Source organism: Enhydra lutris, unplaced genomic scaffold (assembly GCF_002288905.1).
Source record: "Enhydra lutris kenyoni isolate GAN:26980312 unplaced genomic scaffold, ASM228890v2 scaffoldscaffold93, whole genome shotgun sequence".
Lineage (NCBI taxonomy): Eukaryota > Metazoa > Chordata > Mammalia > Carnivora > Mustelidae > Enhydra > Enhydra lutris.
The window spans coordinates 7,684,393-7,703,997 of record NW_019154177.1 but is presented as its reverse complement, the minus strand read 5'-3'; the positions used below and the strand labels follow the sequence as shown (position 1 = coordinate 7,703,997).

Genomic DNA, 19,605 nt, shown 5'->3' with positions numbered 1-19,605 from the left:
GAATATATTTAAAGAACACAGTTCACCTCCTCTTGGGCAGGGGTCCCCGAACTTTATCTTTAAAGGGCCAGAGAGTAAATATTTTTGGCTTTGTGAGCCATAAGTCTCTGTTGGTTCTACTCAACTGCACAACTTTGCCATTGGAGCCGGAGAGAAGAAAAACAAAACAGCCAGAGGCAATCCGTTAACAGTGGGAAAGGGCATGATTCTCTGCCAATAAAACTTTATTTACAAAGCCAGTTGATGGACTGGATTCGGCCTCGGGCTGCAGTTTGCCGGCCCGTCCTCTAGAGGGTGACAGTCATCACTTGATGGGGGGAGAGCGGGGAAGAAGCAAAATGAACAATGAAAATTACCCTCATTTCCCATTTCTGGATGAAAACTACTATAGCTCTCATGTCTCAGTTTGAACTTTTCTCACTTGTTCTGTCGATAGAGCCTACAAATACATTTGGCAAGTACCCAAGGGCCCATTGAGGTTTATTTGTGTCCAGAAGAGACAGAAACACACAGTCCAATGAAAACAAACAACCAAGACCACAATGGGAATATCCCGAAACCCCCTTCCAAAGGTAAAAATTCCACGTTTGTCATTCGGAAACTATATTAAAAACGAAGGTGACCGGAAGGATCCGGTGCCGGAACCACATGCCTAGGCAAGACCCCCAAACTTCTGCTATTTAGCGCTATTAAGGTAACTTTTTTTTTCTTTTCAAAGGCAGTCTGACTAGTTACAGAATCAAATCATGGTCTTGAGCCAATGACTCCTCCGCCCACAGACGGAGTCCCTCAGGCTTTCGCTATGGGCAGAAATCGCTTCCCTTACGGTGTTTTGGAAAGCCCGCTGGGGCGCGGAGTAAAGCCGTGAGCTGTCTGAATGAATCATCAGCTACACTTGGCCACACACCTTCGCCTGATGCCTCTGAGATCATGTTAGCAAAAGGGAACGAGTTTGGAGCCAAGAGCCTTTTGTCAAAGAAGTTGAACTTGATTTCCGCTCCCCTCCTCATTCCCACCCGCTGGGGTGATGGGGACAAGCTACGGGAGGAAGACCCCGGGAGTATCTTAAGTTCTTCCCCCTTTTTCCACTCTCAGACTGGGGATATGTCTTCAGCCTTTCCCATTACTGTCTCCCAATATAGCCGCAAGAATTGGAGCGATTTAAGTGATTCGGGTCTGATTTGTAACACTGAGCACTGTAATTGCCATGGCAGCTCAGATGCTAAAACGAAAGATCACCTTTTTTCGCCACAGACATTCAAAGTGGATGTGTCTTATTACGTGTATTTTTAAGAAGTATCTTTAAAAAAGTTAGTTGTTCAAAAAAGACTAAGTGAAAATCCATTGAATCCCTACGACGAAGCCAGCTTTTCAGCATGTATGTTTTGTTTTGTTTTCCTTTAAATATTGACCAGCTGATAGCCGAGAGAAGTGTTTGAACTTGTTAGCCTCTAATCTTTGAAACGATTTGTATTCTTGTTTGCTAACCGTAGGCATCCCAAAAGTTGAGTGAGTTAGACGAGAACAGAGAAAGGCTGTCAGTCACTGTGCACGAGATGGGCTGGACCACAGTGGCATCTGATTGTCCTTCCAGAAGGTCCCGGCTTTTATAACAGCCCCGTGCATAGTCTTCCAACAAGTTGGTGTGATTTGTCTCCTAACTTATTTTTCGGTTTCCTCCAATTTTTTTTTTTTTTTTTTCCCTTCAGACTTGGCTTCAACCAACTCAGGACATAGCGATTGTTCGATTTCTATGGCAAACCTTTCTCCTTTGGCCTCCCCAGCCAACCTCTTACAGCAGACTGAGGACCAAATTCCTTCCAACCTAGAAGGACCATTTGTGAACTTACTGCCTCCCCTGCTCCAAGAAGACTATCTCCTAAGCCTCGGGGAGGAAGAAGGCATTAGCGATCTCTTTGATGCTTATGATTTGGAGAAGCTCCCGCTTGTGGAAGACTTCATGTGTAGTTGATTATGCTTTGTGTGACCTCCCCTTATAAACCGATATTTTTTTATTATGGAACCAGAACATCTGTCATGCAGTGTTGTCCCTTCCTACCTTCTTCCTCCGAGATAGTATCATGAAGTAAACTACAAACTTCAGAACAAAGCTGACATTTTAATGAATTTAAAAGGGGGGAGGGGGTGTTTGCCCTTTTTTTGGGGGGGGGAGTTTTTTGTTTTTGTTTTTGTTTTTTTGTCTATCTAAACGCACAGTCGCAGGCTCCCTTGGGAAAGCCCTGCTTTGCTCCAGGCTCCAAAAATCTCCTGGATGAGTCAGCAATTGAGAAAATGTGCAATCAGGTGTCTCTCACCCGTATTTTTCTTCCCTCCCTCCCGGATTGGCTTGCTGTGCCTGACGGATGCGCTGTGGAATGGGGTCTGGCCACCTGGCCCACTCGAGAACAGCAATCTTCCTTAATAGCATTTCAAGCCGTGCCTTCTCCGCGGATCGCATGTCGTTGGGGTCTGCTAATATGGAACGGAACGGCAGGAACTGTAAACTTGAAGTCATGCAAAGTATGAAATGGATTTCTTCAGCTCTTCTTAGGAATATTTAAATTACTGTCATAATTCAGTGTAAGCTATGGACCTTGTGTCCTGTAGGAGGTCAAGAGAACCTGCACAGCCTTTCGGACGAAGAACCTGTTTTCCGATATTTGTTGCAGATACAGAAGAACGGTAGAGTTCTGCCACTCGGAAGCTGTTGTGGATTTTCCTGTCTCCATTAACCACTCCCATTCCCCTGCCCCCAACGTATTTGTTAGTTTAAAGTTGATTTGTAGCAAATGCTTACTTAGGAGTTTTCCGTGGATTGTTTTTGCCTTTTTATTTTTATTCTTTTTTAATTTTTTTTTTTAGCTGCCATTTAAGCATTCCTGTGGCACCCAGCACCATTTCAATTTAATTGTTTACTTTGAAACGGTTTTTGCTAATTCACATTATTTAAGCAGAGACGTAGAGGACCTCTACTGATCAGAGCATCTAAACGTGTGTGATCTAAGGTTTAACAGCCTCTGCAAGAAGTGTCACCCCACCTTGCTTCCTTTCCCAGGACGGGAGCTTGGAGCCAGCCGGTCCTGGGGCTCGCTCGCGGAGACGGGTGGCCCATTTGAGAGGAGAACCAGGTCAGATGACATAGCAATCCCAAGGAGCAGCAGGTGTGGATCCCTCCGTCCTTGGGCTTCCCGGCCCTGTGACTGGGGCAAGGGCTCTCTTACTCTGCACTCAGGGAGACCACTTCTCAGGATGGGGTCAGAAGGAGAGGCCTCTGGGGACAAAGATATCCCCACTGTGTCAGTGGCATTTACTTAAAAGCTGGTGAGAACAGGGCGCTCCCACTGCATCGGGGGCTGCGATCGTCCTGGCCCAGAACCCATTCCCCTTCCTCTACGAAGGAGTCAGTTGGACCAAGGGAAGTCATTACACGGAAGGAGAAGCGATAGAAGCCAGGGCGTCTCCCACTTTACTCTTCAGGAACGGTGTCCCCCAGTTGGAGGCTTCGTGTCAGCTGCAAATCCTACCAGTTAGGTCCAAGAATGGCTTTCCCATTGGCCCTGGGGAGGCACCCTTCTCCCACTGGGCACATGGCATGGAACCTCAGGTCCATTGCTTGGATCCTGAAGACGACGGAAACAAGGGAGTCAGGTGGAAAAAAAAAAAAAAAACCTCAAAACAAAAACAGTTAAATTGAAATGCTATGTGCCTGACACCGTAGCACTCAATTCGTGCGTTTAACGGAATCGAAAATAATCCCTTAGGAAAAACACAAAACAAAACAAAACAAAAACAAAACAAAACAAAAAACCACGAAAGCCCCAGCCAGTTTACTCAAGGTAGATTTCCACAATATGCAAAGTGGTGGTGGGGTCAAAACGAATGACACCAGCACTTTAAACTCTTTGTGTGGGTATGCGTGGGTGTATGTTTGGGAAGAAAAACAAAGGTGCACATTATCCTCCTTTTTCTTCTTCGGCCTCCGTCCCCAGCCTCCTCCCTCACACACACTGGCTTTGGTACAAACAGCAGTGTGGTCTGTGATGAAGCTTTGGGGTGGGGGAGGGAGGGGGAGCTTTGTGTCAAGTGCCTACTAGAAATGCACTGTGGGGTTTTTTCCTGTATGGGAAACCATTTATGCCAAGCTTTTCCCCATTTCCCATATTTATCTCATCTGGTTAGCTGCCTCTGCTTCCAGCTCTGTAATGATTCTCTTTGCCAGCTGCACGAAGCTGACTTGTTTCCAAAGTCTAAAGACTGAGCTCTCACCTGGCTAGGTTGTTGTGTGTTTTGTTGACTTTCTCGTTACGCCTTTCCGTAATGTAATAATGCCGTATTTATTGTTTTGGAGATGAAAGGAATACTAATAAGTCTTAAGAGTTCCTTCATGCATAAGATTTTTCCAGTTAGTGGGCTGAGCTTGGTGTCCGTGAATTAGCCGTCCATGCTGTGTTCTGTTCGCATCGCCCATTTTTCCTTTCTGACATAGTATCTGGCACCCAAAGTGGGTTAGTGCTACAGTATTTGTGTTACTTTGAGTACTAAGTATGCAGGTTTTTCTGGTACCATTGAGTTGCTGCTATTAACGCTCACACATGAAATGGCTAAAAGTTACACGTGTGCGAATTATGACTGCGTGAGCCTTATAAAAGAAAAAGTGTACAAAGGGCAACACATGAGCTGTCAAACAGTATTAGGTGTGTGTTCACATGTACAGATCTGTGCATAGCGATCGTTTTATTTAAGTTGATACGTAGTCTCCTCACACTTTCATTATCTAGCGATTTTGTACAAAAAAAAGAGAAAAAAACAGCAATTAATTTGTAAACACTGCCAGAATATTTTCTAGCGGGTTTGTAATTTTTTAAGAGTTGTTCTATTTTGTTTCTGGGTTTTTTTTGTTTTTGTTGTTGTTGTTGTTGTTGTTGTGGTTCTCGTTTCCGTTTTTGTTGTTTAAGTGTAGATCTGTAAATAAAACTGCAGTATTTAAAGCTTTAGCTTTCAGGAAAAAAAGAAAATAAGAACTCAGATGCGTGCATGGCAGCCTGCGTGTGAGAGGAGGGATTTGAAGGAACATGGCTTGCAGAGTGAGTCGAGTGGCAATTGTCAGATTGTGGGAATTTCTTTTCCTACGGGGTACGTGATTTTTGTCAAGAGGAAGTATTTCTCCCAAAATTGGGAGTAGGCAAACTACTAATCGGTTTAGCTTTGTGTTGTATGCTAGTTTAAAAAAAAAAAAAAAAGAAAATATGTAATATAATGTAAAAAAAAAAAGCTTTTATGATGGATTTTGTAAATAGATTTGTTACAGGGTAACCTGTTCTCTAGCTGTGATCTTATCACTTCAAATGGGTGTAATTTGAATAAATTTTGTATGGTAAAGGATCAATAAAATGATTTTTTTTTTAAGAGTTCAGACTTGTAAACGGCTTTTCTTAATGGTATCTTACATTCCTGCATTAACTTCATTCTTAAAGACGTGCTTCAGCATGGAGAAAGGTGGCCCCAGAGCCTGAGAACACACCTGTATGTGGGACCCGAGGAACAGTGCCCAGACATTTGCCGAGCACCTGCGGTGTGCCCGGCCCTTGGAGAAGTGGAAGAATTCGCCACGTCTCTGACCAGCAGCAAAGACCACTCTCAGATGCAGAAGGATTTTTACTCTCCGTGGCAAGTCCAGTTTTATTTTTCATAATGAGTTATGAAGCCAAGACATTTTAATTCTCACGATAGGTAATTAACCACCCTTGTCCTGGATTCCGTGTTCCTGGAAATGCCGCCTCTGAGCAGGTTGGGATCTTTGGATGGCCATCATGCCCTCTTCAGCCTGAGCTCATCATCTAAAATTCCAGCGTATTACGTATGGTACGTACACACGCAAGCCGGCAATCGATACGCAAGGGTATAAAGTACGCAAACAAAACCATCCCTGCCCCCCCAACCTATTCACCCGGAAGGAAACCACTATCCTCATTTTTCCTGTGCGTCTACTTCCAGTCCACTTTTCTCCAGGCATATGACACGTGTGTGCGCATGTGTATTTTAACATAAGTTGTACCATGTAGACTCCTCCACAGCTCTTTTTTTCTCACTGTAGATTTGGACATCTTTCCATGTTTGTACTTACAGACCATGTTCACGGTCTTCAAAGCCTGCGTAGCGTTCCAGTGATTAAAAATTTATTTAATAATTTATTTTACCCAGGTAATTTTTTTAAAGATTTTATGTATTTATTTGAGAGACAGAGAGCACAAGCAGGGAGAGGGGCAGAGGAAGAAGCAGACTCCTCTCTGAGCAGGGAGCCTGACGTAGGACTCGATCACAGGACCCTGAGATCATGACCTGAGCCTAAGGTAGATGCTTAATCCATGGAGCCACCCAGCCCACCCCTAGGTTATTTTCTATTTGAATTTATTGAATGCTTATATTATGCCAAGCACTATTTCTTTTTAATGTGGCAAAATACCCATAACATGAAATTTACCATTAGTGACATTCAGTACATTTACAGTCTTGTGCAATGACCACCACTATCTAGTTCCAGAACAATTTCATCACCCCAAAAGGAAACACATACCCATTACCAAACCCCATACACTTGCACCCAGCAAACCACACCCCATACCCGGCAAATGTTAATCTGATTTCTTTCAATATGGATTGGCCAATTCTGGATATTTCCTGCAAATGGAATTATACAATAAATGCCCTTTGGTATTTGCCTTCTTTCACTTAGCGTAACGTCCTCAAGGTTCATCCATGGCCCAGCATGCGTCAGTACTTCATTCTTTTTTTAATGCTTGACTCATGCTCCGTGGTGTGGATAGACCACATTGTGTTTATCCATTCATCAGCTAATGGACGTTTGGGCGATTTCTACCTTTTGGCTATTGGAATGCCAGGTACCATTTTAAGTGCTTTATATGAGGGCTCTATGTTTTCTTGAAGCATGCATCACTAGCTAATATATCTGTTGTTTCTCTACTTCTAAAATGTAAACTCAGTGAGGAGAGGTCCTTCCTGGGGCTTGAACTCACAAACCTGAGATGAAGACCTGAGCTGAAATCAAGAGTCAGATGCTTAATCCACTGAGCCAGCCAGGCAACCCTAAATATTGTAGAGATGGGTTGTACTTGAGAAAGTTTGAAGTCAGTCTCAGGAATATTAAGAGATAGGAAATAATAGAGAAGCACATTGAACTCACTCATTCAGGGTCCATTAAGAGAAATCATTAACTCACTTAGTCACTGAAGGATTCTGCAATTACTATATGCCAGGCACTGTTGTAGTTTCTGGAGTCCAAACAGAAAAAGGCACAGATCCTATTAGCAAGAGGAAGCTTACAGTCTAGTTGGGAGAGAAGCAAGTTTTAGCTGGAAGTAAATACTGAAGCCCAGATCTTGAATAAGGAATTTTTCTTTCTGAAGCCATATTTAAAAGACTTGGAAGGACAGATGATATAGAAGCAGAAACAGAAATGGAAAGAGGATGTAGCCTTACTCCTGGAGAGCTTTACAGAAATGGGATATTCTGATCCGGGATGGTGTGGGGGCAATTCCCAGCCCTGGACCTCTGCATCCAGATGTGGGAGTGGTTACAGTCCATTGCCCGGGTAAGCATGACTCAAATGTGAATAAACCAGTGGATTCATTTCCTAGGAACTGGGGAACCTCCATCTAAACCAGGACAACAACCCCGAATCGTGAAGGGAAACAAGTGTAAATGGTAGGTCATGCTTTGAGACATTTAGTGAGAATTCTCATGCAGGCTTTTGAGAATGAACCAGCCAGGAGTCAATCAGAAGTTAAAAAAAAGTAACCTTCGTAGCAGCAGATTGAGATGATCTGTAGAATACCCAGAGAAGACTTTCCACGGTGCCCTTAAATCTACGACTTGAAGGCAGAAAGACGAACAGAGCAATTTATTAAAATATTCTAAAATATTTTCTAACACTAAAAATCACGATTATGCTTTTCATGTGTGTGAAGAGCACTATCTAAAAAGTTCTGGAGTTCCTGATGCTAAAGTGTCTGAGAAGTGCTATGGGAAACAGAAGGGACAAAGTCCCAGGAATGTGCCTCAGGAACGACATTCGTGCTTCTGTTGAGACATTTTGCAACTTGGGTATGGACCACATCACGGAGAAGGTGGCAGTAGTTGTGAGGGGAAAGAGAGGTTGTGTCTTCTCATTCCTTCATCACCTTCAGGGACTGCCTACATACAAGTCAGGACCACAGAAACAAGAATTAGAACCCAGGGAATTAATAACAAAGCCAACCATTAATCAAGCCCTCGTGTTTTGACTCAAGACAAAACCATGTCAACTGGTAATGATGATCACATCACAGAACTTGAGCTGCAAGGCAACCTCCTAAGAAGGAACTGGTTTCATCATGTGACAGTACAGCAATTAGTTGTTTTTCATCAGGGAAAAAAAAAAGTCTCCAGCATCCTAGTCCAAGGCTCTTTCTGCTATGTCCATAAGGCTTAGTTGCCCCACTCAGGCATGCACAACGCAAACCTGCCTCTTCCAAGTTTTAGCCCTGGAACCATAGGCTGGCTGTCATGGTTAATTCGTCATTTTGAATTCACATAGCTTCTGAGATTTCCTCATCCAGATTGTCCACAAGCACTATAATTTCTTCTACTCTTCCACACCACGTTTCAGAGGTGCCTGTTTCTAGATAGGATGTCCCATTTCCCCCTTGAAAGACTCAGACCTCTCTTCCCTTTCTCCACTTTTCAGCTTCAGAAGGACTTAAGACAGTTTTTTCAAATAACCAAAGTCAGGGGCATTTGCCTCAGCTAACACCTAAACTATATTGTGTGTCTTATCCCTGAACCATCCTCAGCATTGTACAGAGCTTTATAGTTTACAGAGTATTTTCTTATACCTCGTCTAGTTCGTCTAAAGCTATTCATAAGTGATGGCGACAAGGACAGAAGTATCTAATCAACCTAAAAGTATCAGAACAAGCTATGCACCATGATGTAAACTGAGGAAGAAAAGCACTTAACTTTAAGCCATACTCTGTGGAGACCCAAAGAGCAAGAAAGAACATTGTGGTTCCACAGGAAGGACCTGAAATAATGACATCAGTGAATAAAAATTGAACCATGCCAACAAAGAGATTGTGTTTAAGTGGGTTAGGGCTGAGAATAGACGTTGTGTGTGTTTAGAAATGGGAGGAGGCAGGAGAGCCAAGATGCTTGAAAAGAGCCACAGCTAAATTCTGTCCTTGGCAAGAAACCAAAGAATGGGTGTTTCTCTGGTCAAAGAGAAGATACCATCATTATTGACTCTGAGCTTGGGTGTCTGTTAAGGGAATAAAATAAGTGCTGAAGACATGGGCAGACACAGGGCTGTCACTAAGGAAAGGAGAAGGTAGAAAGTATGGAAATAACTCCTTTACCTTGTCCTAGGAAGTAGATAAACTAACAAGTGGGGGCCAAAATTAGTCATAAGGGTAGAACAAAGAACTGGATAGGACTCCCGCCCTACCAATATGGCAGATTAGATAGCCAGGAAACCCTCATGTTATAAAACATTGAGATTGCATAGAAAAAATTTTTGCTGAGACTACAGGAAATTCCTAATTGGCTAGAAGAAAAGAATAAAATATAAATAAATAATAAATATAAATAAATAAAATAAAAAAGAAAAAAGAAAACTGAGCAGGAAAAAAAAAAAATGGAGGAGCATGCACATGGGAAAGCCAGGTGTGCCTAAAGACGGTCACCAATTTAGTTGCCAATATTGATGCTGGAATGGAGGGAAAGATGTCCTGGGTCAACAGAGAAAAATTGGAGCACTGAACCTCAGATTCCCAGATTAAGCCAGAGAAATTGGAAGAAGGCTCTAGTGCTCCAGGTGCTAATCATCCCCCTGGCTTCCAGCAGAGCAAAATCCTCTCTGGACAGGTCCTTAAATAGGACCATAGACTCGATCTACCAAATCTGAGCTCACAATCAAAAATCATCAAATACGTAAGGAAACGATCCAGCACCAGGAGCAGAAGCAGGGATCTCAGATTTAGACGTCAAGGGATTCAAACAACGGAATTATCAGGTACAGAATATAGAATAAACATACATGAAATGTGTAAAGAAATAAAAGACGGTATCACAGAAATTACTTACTCAAAGCTTAGTAAGAGATGATCAAAACCTGCCACATCGATTAGAGAAAGGATAAAATACAATGTTAAAACTTTTAAATAAAACTGTGGAAGAAAAGGGGGGGGGAATGATGGCTAAAGCAGCAGATTAGATACGGCTAAGGAGGTTATAATAAACTGGAAAGTAAATTACCAAGAATATAGCACAGGGAGAAAAGGAAATTAAAAAATATATAAAGAAATATTAAGGGGCACCTGGGTGGCTCAGATGGTTGAGCATCTGTCTTTAGATCAGGTCAGGATGCCAGGGTCCTGGGATGGAGCCCCACATCAGGCTCCTGGTCTGTGTCTCCCTCTCCCTCTACTGCCCCCCCCATCCCCTGGCCCGCTTGTGCTCTCTCGCTCTCTCTGTCAAATAAATAAATAAAATCTTTTTTTAAAAAGGAGGGACACTCCAAAAGGTGACATTGCAGTTTGAATAAAACATCTTTAAAAAAAAAAAGAAAAGAAAAGAAAAAATTAAGCGATAGGGAGCAGGAATTAGATTTTTTTTTTTCCTCTGTAAAGAGCCAGATAATAAATGTTTCAGGCACTGTGACCTCAAGGTCTCTGTCGAACCATTCAGCTTGCCTGTGCAGCATGAAAGTGCCCAGAAGCAGCAGGTGCATAAGTGAGCATGGCTGTATTCTAATAAAACAATGATGGGTCTTAACACTTGATATTCATGTAATTTTTACTAGTCGTGAAATAATATTCTCTTTTGATTCTTTTCAACCATTTAAAAAATGCGAAAAATTGTTTTCAGCTCACAGCTGTACAAAAGAAGGCAGTGGGTGGTTTCTGGTCCAACATGTTAAGAGTGTGGAAGTTGTCTCAGAGCAAGAATAAAGCAAAACAATGTGAAAATCAATAATTCTCCTTGGATTCATCAGAAAATTGAGATCCAGAACAAATTCCTGCCCTGAAAACTGGACAGAAAGGGAAATACAGAGAACCAGAGCATACCCAGAACACAAATGGCCACTGGAACCAGCAAATAGTATGAAAACCTAAAAATCAAGTGACTAATTGTGGGGGTCTGAGCATCGAGATAAAAGTCCCCTGAGGACCCAGTCTTAGGAGGATGCTTCCCACTTATACCAGTTTTTCCTTTAGGAGCCCCACCAGGTTCTGAGTGAAGATCAGATAATGTTTCCTTTCTGCTTCTAGCAGGCGGAGGGGAAAACTAGCTATTTTTTTTTTTAAAGATTTTATTTATTTATTTGACAGAGAGATCACAAGTAGGGAGAGAGGCAGGCAGAGAGAGGAGGAAGCAGGCTCTCTGCCGAGCAGAGAGCCCGATGCGGGGCTCGATCCCAGGACTCTGAGATCATGACCTGAGCCGAAGGCAGCGGCTTAACCCACTGAGCCACCCAGGCGCCCCGAAAACTAGCTATTTTGAAATATGTCCAGAGCATTCTAGTCTCCTTAACAAAGGCCTGCTCTTGAGGAAAACAGTTTGGTCAGAGCCTAAATGATGTGGGGAAAAGGACATACCCAATTCCAGCCACTTCTAGTCTTCCTGTCCCACCTAAGGGGCAGGAAAAAAAAATGAAGAAACACAAACAACAACAACAACAAAAATACCTGAGATCCTGGTGGAGGTCTCAGTCCAGGGACACTGAAAGAATGATACCCAATCATAGGATTATAGGATGCTTTCCATCTCCCACACCTTACCACCACATCAGCAGGACTGTGTATAATAATAGGGAACTACAATGGAAAGACCTGTAAACCACAGCCTTTATCTAAAAGGGAGGGTCTCTAGGAAAACTGAAAGACAACAGGAAAGACAAAAACAAGGACGCAAGAGGAAATTTTAGCCACTGACACCACAGCTATAGGAAATAGCACCACAGACTACAGGACTCCTAAGCAGATAAACATAAAAGCTCACGCTAAAGGCCTCTCTACCTCAGGTCCTTTTATCCTATACCTAATGTCTGAAAAAAAAAAAAAAAAAGACAAGGAATGTTAAAAGACAAAAAAAAAAAAATGAAGTTTGAAGAGACATCAGACCCAGACTCCGTTTGAGAATTATGAGACTGGGATTTTAAAATAACTGTGATTAAGATGGAAGGGCTTTAAGGTAAAAAAATGGGCCTTAACACAAACAGATGGGCAATGTAAGCAGAGAGATGGGAGTTCTAAGAAAGGAAATACTAGAGGGGCACCTGGATGGCTCAGTTGGTTAAGTGTCTGCACTCAGCTCAGGTCATGATCCTAGGGTCCTGGGATCGAGCCGTGTCAGCATCCTGAGCAGGGGGCCTGCTTCTCCCTCTTCCTCTACCTGCCCACCCCTACTCATGCTCTCTTTCAAATAAATAAATAGTTTTTTTTTAAAAAGAAATGCTAGAAAAATGCTATTGAAAACACTTGAAACAGAAATGAAGTACATCTTTGATGGACCCATTAGTAGATTAGACATGGTTGAGGAAAGAATCACTGGGCCTGAAGATAGGTCACTAGAGACTTCTCAAGCTGAAAAACAAAAAGAGAATGAGAAAAAGAAACAGATGATCTGGGACTCCTGGGTGGCTCAGTGGGTTAAGCCTCTGCCTTCAGCTCAGGTCATGATCCCAGGGTCCGGGGATCAAGCCCTGCATAGGGCTCTCTGCTCAGTGGGGAGCCTGCTTCCTCCTCTCTTTGCCTGCCTCTCTGCCTACTTGTGATCTCTCTGTCAAATAAATTAATTAATTAAATCTTTAAAAAAAAAAGAAAGAAAGAAAGAAACAGATGATCCTAGAAGAGTAGGAGAATATAAAAAGTTGCATCGTATACTCAGTAAGAATACCAGAAGGAGAAGGAGAGAATGGAGCAGAAGAAAAAGTCTACGTAATAATGGCTGAAACTAATAGAACACCGTATCTTGATTATATGGGAATTTTTTTAATTAAAAAAAAAATAATGGCTGAGAACTTTCCAAAAGTAACAACAAACACCAAACCATAATCCAGGAAGCTTATAGGATCGAGGAGGAAAAAAGATCCATATCTTGGTACATTATATACAAGCTGCCAAAAATCAAAGACAAAGAGGAGATCTTGAAAGAAGCTAAAGAGTGGGGGACCTTATTTGTAGAAGAGGAAGTGTAAGTATTACATTGAACTTTTCAGAAATCATGTGGGCAAGATGAGAGTAACTTGAAATATTTAAAGTGTTGATGATAAAGTGTTGAAAGAAAAAACTAGCAACCTAGAATCGTATATCCAGAATAATTATCCTTCAAAAGTGAAAAGAAAAAAAAAAAAGAAAAAGAACTTTCTCAGACAGATAAATATTGAAAGAATTTGTTGCAAACAAATCCCAGCAAGTTATTTTGTGGATAGCAGCAAAAGTGGGTAATTAAAGTTTATATGGAAAGGCAAAATTCCCAGCGTAACCAGCACAATACTGAAGAACAAAGTGGGATAATTGAGGCTATCCAGCTTGAAGACTTACGGTCACGCTATAGTAATCGAGTCAGTATGGCACTGGTGGAAGAATAGACAAATGGATCTGGGGAACAAAATAGAGGGTCCAGAAATAAATTCGTGAGAACAGAGTCAGATGATCTTTGACAAAGGCCCAAAAGCAACTCAATGGAGTAAGAACAGATTTTGTAGTCAATGGTGAGAGAATGACCAGCCACCCACATGCAAAACTTTAAAAAAATAAAAAATAAAGAAGAAGAAGAAGAATCTAGACATGGCCTTCACATCTTTCACAAAAATTAACTCAAAATGAATCATAGGCCTAAATATGTGAAACACAAATCCATAAGATGTGAAAAGGATATAGAAGAAAATCTAGGTCACCTGGGGTTTGTTGACGACCCTTGACATGCAACATCAAACAGGATCTGGGATGACCCTTGACATACAACACCAAATAGGATCCAGAAAGACAATATCAATCAATATCAATCATGCTTACCTTACCTGGTGAATTCACAGGTCTTGTTTTATTATTAAGTATCAAAACTTTCATGCTACTATGTACCTGTTTAAATGTAAAATTATTACATATCTAAAATGTTTTTAACGTTGAGCCCCAAAATGCCCAAGAAGAGATCAGGTAAGGGATCGACCCGGTCTTTGACAATGAACTGGTCTTCAGAATACCAAACGGGATATTTCACAGCCCGTCGTATGGCTCATTAATAGAGAGGAATAACACACCGCAGGTTGAAGTCATCTTTTTTTTCTTTAGCTTGCTGTGCACCGCAGTAAAGACCTCTGATAGATAAATGTCGAGAATTTGGTAGAATTAAAAAGAAAGGCAAAGCTTTACAATTATTATTATTTTTCTAAGCCAAGAAATAAATCAGAAACGTTAAAAAAAAAGAAGAAGAAGAAGAAGAGAAGCAAGGAGACAGAAAATTTTAGTTTTACTACATCAGGCCTATAGAGTGCTGTGCTTAACCCTTCTCTGAAGTGCTCTTGGGTGCAGACAGAGGGCTGGGAACTGTCCTTGATGAAAGCTGCTTCTCCTCCGGGGCCCTGTCCAGCGGGGTTCAGCCACCTTCTCAAAGGCCCCAGGCTCCACTTGTTCATGGAGAGGTGCCAACAAGGGAGAGCCTGGTGATAGCGGGAAGAGTTGAGGAACAGCGATCTGCCCTGTGTGTTCTACTGCTTTCATAGACATTTCTTTCTTTTTTTCCCCTAAAGATTTATTTATTTGACAGAGAGCACACACACGTGCATGCCCATGAGCAGGGAAGGGGACGGAAGGGTCCCTGCTGAGCACGGAGCCCGACAATGTGGGGTTCATCCCAGGACCCTGAGATGATGATCTGAGCCAAAGTCAAAAGCGGGCTGCTCAACTGTCTATGCCACCCAGGCGCCCCACTTCCACGGTAATTTCATGAAAATACCAGGAAGTGGGAGAGGCTGGAGTGAGAAAGACTTTCCTGAGCCATTCTTGCTGTCTTATTCCTTCTTGTCTCGGTCTCACCTCCAAATTCCATGGCTTACTTTGCAGCATCTTTGCTCTCTCTTACTCCTGCCCTCTCTGGGGCCCCCTGTGTCTCGGGCTATCACAGTCTGTGGGAACACGGCTTAAATACAGCTGTCCCACCCTGCCAGTCCCCCAAGCCCAATTCCCTCCCACCACCCAGTGTTAGGAGTTGGTATCTTGGTCCTTGCTGTTTCCATTCTGGACATCACGGTACGTGCTTCATGGAAGAACAGAGACAATAAAGCAATATTCTATTAAATATTTGTGGAAATACCCACCCAACTCAGTTTAAAACCTTCCTTTTTCTATCCTGTTTATTGCACTTTGGGGGAAAATACGTAGTGGGAATGTATGAACATTTTCAGGAAATATACGTATTTTCATCTTTTAATTATTTAGCTTCTTAAATTAAAATTACAAAGATACTCTCTTGATGGAAAAACTACCAATATTTTTCTCTCCTATTTCTTTTGGCAATTATTTGGCATAACTGAAATAGATAGTGCTAACCTTATAATGGAATTCTACGTTATTTATGAAAGCTTCTCTTGTTTTAGGATGACTATTTTCCTTACAAGGGCAAGGGGGTGACATAAAAGAAACCGTCCTCTCCCTTCTCCCACCACTCAAAGCTGCCATGCCCTGGACCACTTTCAGGATACTGCATGAACACAAGAAAGCCTCAACTCTCAAAGTTAAGTATAAAAATAAAGTTTCTATTGCTTCAATTATCCAAAATAGAGTGGTTTCGAGGCAACCTCCCGAAGTTAATTCTATAGCAGCACAATTAAGGAGGCTTCCCAGACTGTTCAGGAAAATTCTAATGCCAGCCATGTTTTTTGCACAGATTCAGGTATTACTACAAAGACCCTTCTCCTGGCTCTGTTTTGGCTTTCAGTAACTCTTTCTTACTGTGCCTCACTTTTCAGCTCTGCCACCACTAGACAAAGGGCCTCTTCCAGGAGTCAAAGTTTTTGAAGACCTGAGGAAAACAGCGTTAAGTTTTATTTTTTTCCAAAGATTTTTATTAATTTATTTGAGAGAAAGAGAGAGTGCACACATGTGAGCAGGGGCAGAGGGAGAGGAGAAACAGGCTCCCCACTGAGCAGGGAGCCTGAGGCAGGGCTCGATCCCAGGACCTTAAGATCATGACCCGAGGCAAAGGCAGACCTTTAACCGCATGAGCCACCCAGGTGCCCCAATAGCGTAAATTTTAAGATGGTAGAAGAAGAGTGTTTTAAGCTGGTTGGAAAAAAAAAAAAAAAAAAAAAAAAAAAGATGCCCAGAGGTATTTTAACAACATACTGGAGCGTTGAGTACTTGACTCACATCATGCTTTGAAAGGTGAGAGATTAATATGTGCTGAGTTTCTTCTAAAACCATAAACAGAAATGCCAGAATGGAAGGGGTGTGGGAATCAGATCATATGATGATTCCTGAAAACAAACTGCTCATTTCAGAATCACCCAAATGAAGGAAGTTGGTCTTTGCTCTATGAGATGTAGTGGATCAAGAATATTGCGAGTGTTTGCTTCCTTTCCTTACTAATTCATATTCTTTCCATACAGTGCCGTTAAATAAAATAAACTGAAAAACAAATTAGTGAGGGGAAGACTTTTGCACTGCTGGTGGGAATGTAAATTGGCACAGCCGTTACAGAAAACAGTATGGAGTTTCCTCAAACAATTAAAAATAGAGCTACCATATGATCTAGCAATTCCGCTTCTACGTATTTATCTGAAGGAAATGAAATCACTGTCTTGAAAATACATATGCAGGGCGCCTGGGGGGCTCAGTGGCTTAAGCCTCTGCCTTCGGCTGGGGTCATGATTCCAGGATCCTGGGATCGAGCCCCGCATCGGGCTCTCTGCTCAGTGGGGAGTCTGCTTCCTCCTCTCTCTCTCTGCCTGCCTCTCTGCCTATTTGTGATCTCTGTCTCTGTCAAATAAATAAATAAAATCTTAAAAAAAAATACATATGCATCCCCAGGCTCACTGTAGCATTGTTCACAATAGCCAAAACATGGAAATCTCTAAGAGTCAACCCATTGATGGATGAATGAACAAAGAAAGTGTAATATATATTTAGCCATAAAGTTATTCAGCCTTAACAAAGAAGGAAATTCTGCCGTTTGCAACAACCTGGATGGCATGTGAGGGCATTTTGCTAAGTGAAATGAGTTAGACAAGGAAAGACAAATACAGTTATGATCTCACTTATACGTGGAATCTGGAAAAAACCGGACTCATGGACACAGAGACGGACTGGTGGTTGCCAGAGGCAGGAGGTGGGGAGGTGGGTGACTTGTGTGAAGGGGGTTGAAAGGGGGTTATTTATAAAGTAAATAAGTTCTGGGGATGTAATGTACAGCATGTTGACAATAGTTAAGTTAAAAAACAAACAAGAAAAGAGAGGCAATTAAGAAATGAAAAAAGAGACAAACCTGGCTGGTTCAGTCAGTAGAGATTGCAGCTCTTGATCTTGGGGTTGTGAGTTCTAACCTCATGTTGGGCACAAAGATTATTAAAAAAAAAAAAGAAAGAAAGAAAACATAAAATGAGAGTTGTCTTAAAGATAATATGTAGATAGCGATGAGATTAGCAAGCATGATGCATCTATTAAGCACTGCATGTTTGCTAGAAAAGAAACACTAATTCAACTCTAACATCTTTAGAACCAAGACAAAGAGAAAAACCTGAGTGGCTCAGTGGGTACCTAAGTGGCTCAGTGGGTTAAGCCTCTGCCTTCAGCTCAGGTCATGATCTCAGGGACCTGGGATCGAGCCCCTCGTTGGGCTCTCTGCACAGCAGGGAGCCTGCTTCCCCCTCTCTCTCTGCCTGCCTCTCTGCCTACTTGTGATCTCTGTCTGTCGAATAAATAAATAAAAATCTTAAAAAAAAAAAAAAAGAGCAAACAGTTACATGGTTCAGGGTTTATAGGATAAAGCAAACCAGGGCTCGGGAGAAGTCTTAGCTATTCCTCGGTTCTAAGATCCTGAAATCACAGTCTCTCTGAGAATCTTCACAGAAATAACACTGTGTAAATGTCATAAACAACAAAAGTCATTCAATTCAGCAAATGTTGATGGAGCATTGATAATGTAACCGTTCTGGAGTACTGTATAGTCATCCACCCCATGCATTGAGTAGCAGAGAAAGCCACTGCAATTACAGAAGAGAGAATTCTAGCAGTTTAGAGAAGCAGGGATAAGAAATGAAGAGAGCAATGAGTTCCATATGCTTCCTGCAGCCAGATGCCCAGGAATTCTCCTTACAATAAATGTTGCGTTGCTTAATTGGGCTTGAGTTTGTTGTTTCCATTACTTGCCACCCAAAGAGCCTAAGGAATATAACCTGGTCACACAATGTGTCAGCCTCTAAGGATACAGAGATTTAAAAAAAAAAAAAAAAAGATATGGTTTCCATGCCACACTCCCACTGCACTAACTCCCCACCAAGTAAGAAACTTGTAAGAAACTTTCCTGTAAGAAACTTTCAGTACCCAAGGGAGAGGTACACATGTCAGCAGATAAATCCCATACAGTATAACGAGTGAGGAAATGTTTAGTGTTGCCAGATTCGGAAAAGAAAAACAAAAACAGGATGCCTGGTTAAATTCGAGTTTCAGATCAACAATAGACAATTTTTAGTAGAAGTGGTCCTCAAATATTTTGTCTGACAACCTCAGAAATATACTGTACACAGATGTCAGGGAAAGGGGGGCTTAACCCAACGTGAGATGTCTCAGAAATTTTATTTTATTTTTTTATTTAGTTGGTTGGTTAGTTCTTTCCTGGAGAAAAGAGTGCTTTGGGTTGAGTTTTGAAGGATAAGTAAGAGTTCACCAGATCAAGAAAGGTGGTAAGGATTTTTGAGTGAAAAAAGAGAAAATCACTCCACCAAAGGCATAGAAACATGGCCCAGCCATGTGTGCGTGCAGAAAACTCCAGCGTCTTGGTATCGCTAAAGGTCACGAGCTCTAGGCAATGAGATGAAAAATGTCAGTAAACATATTGGAATTAAGATGACATGCTAAACACAAACAATGATTTCCCTTCCTGTGCATATGCCCATTGGAATGTCAGGAAAGATATTTTAAAAGCAGTTAATTCATGACACTAGAAATCTAAGAAGGGCTGTAGGCAGCAGATAAAAGAGTTAAAGAATTCCTGGAAAATAGACCACTGATAGCATCAGATTAACAAAGAAATAAGACAGAGGAACTGTAGCCAAAATACTTACAGGAGAGGGTCACTTCAGTGATATCTCAAGGGTAAGAACAGATTTTCCTAAGGAAACCCCAAGTTCATTGTCAATAAATAGGAGAAAAGAGAAGAGCCTGGACACGGCATTATTACAATTATTGAATGATCTGACCTGGAACAGATCATTGGATTTCTTGGATTTCCCTCCCCTCCCCATGCTGCTAGCCAAGAGTTTGCTTCCAGAATAAAGGCCTGAGGATGTTTTTTCCTAAGCCTGTCAGGGAAGGGTCCAAGTTAGAATTGTGG

The 19,605-nt window shown here is 41.9% G+C and overlaps 1 protein-coding gene across 2 annotated transcripts in view; it reads left to right on the top strand.

The window, feature by feature from the left end:
- LOC111138625 (E2F transcription factor 3) overlaps positions 1-2,160 on the top strand; it is a 72,073-nt gene extending 69,913 nt beyond the window's left edge. For both annotated transcript variants that reach the window (XM_022490656.1, XM_022490657.1), the window contains 2 exons: positions 437-572; positions 1,710-2,160. In XM_022490656.1, coding sequence (XP_022346364.1) covers positions 437-572; positions 1,710-1,972 — 399 coding nt within the window. In that variant the 3' untranslated portion in view covers positions 1,973-2,160. The remainder of the gene's footprint in view (positions 1-436; positions 573-1,709) is intronic.
- Positions 2,161-19,605: the final 17,445 nt, after the last annotated feature.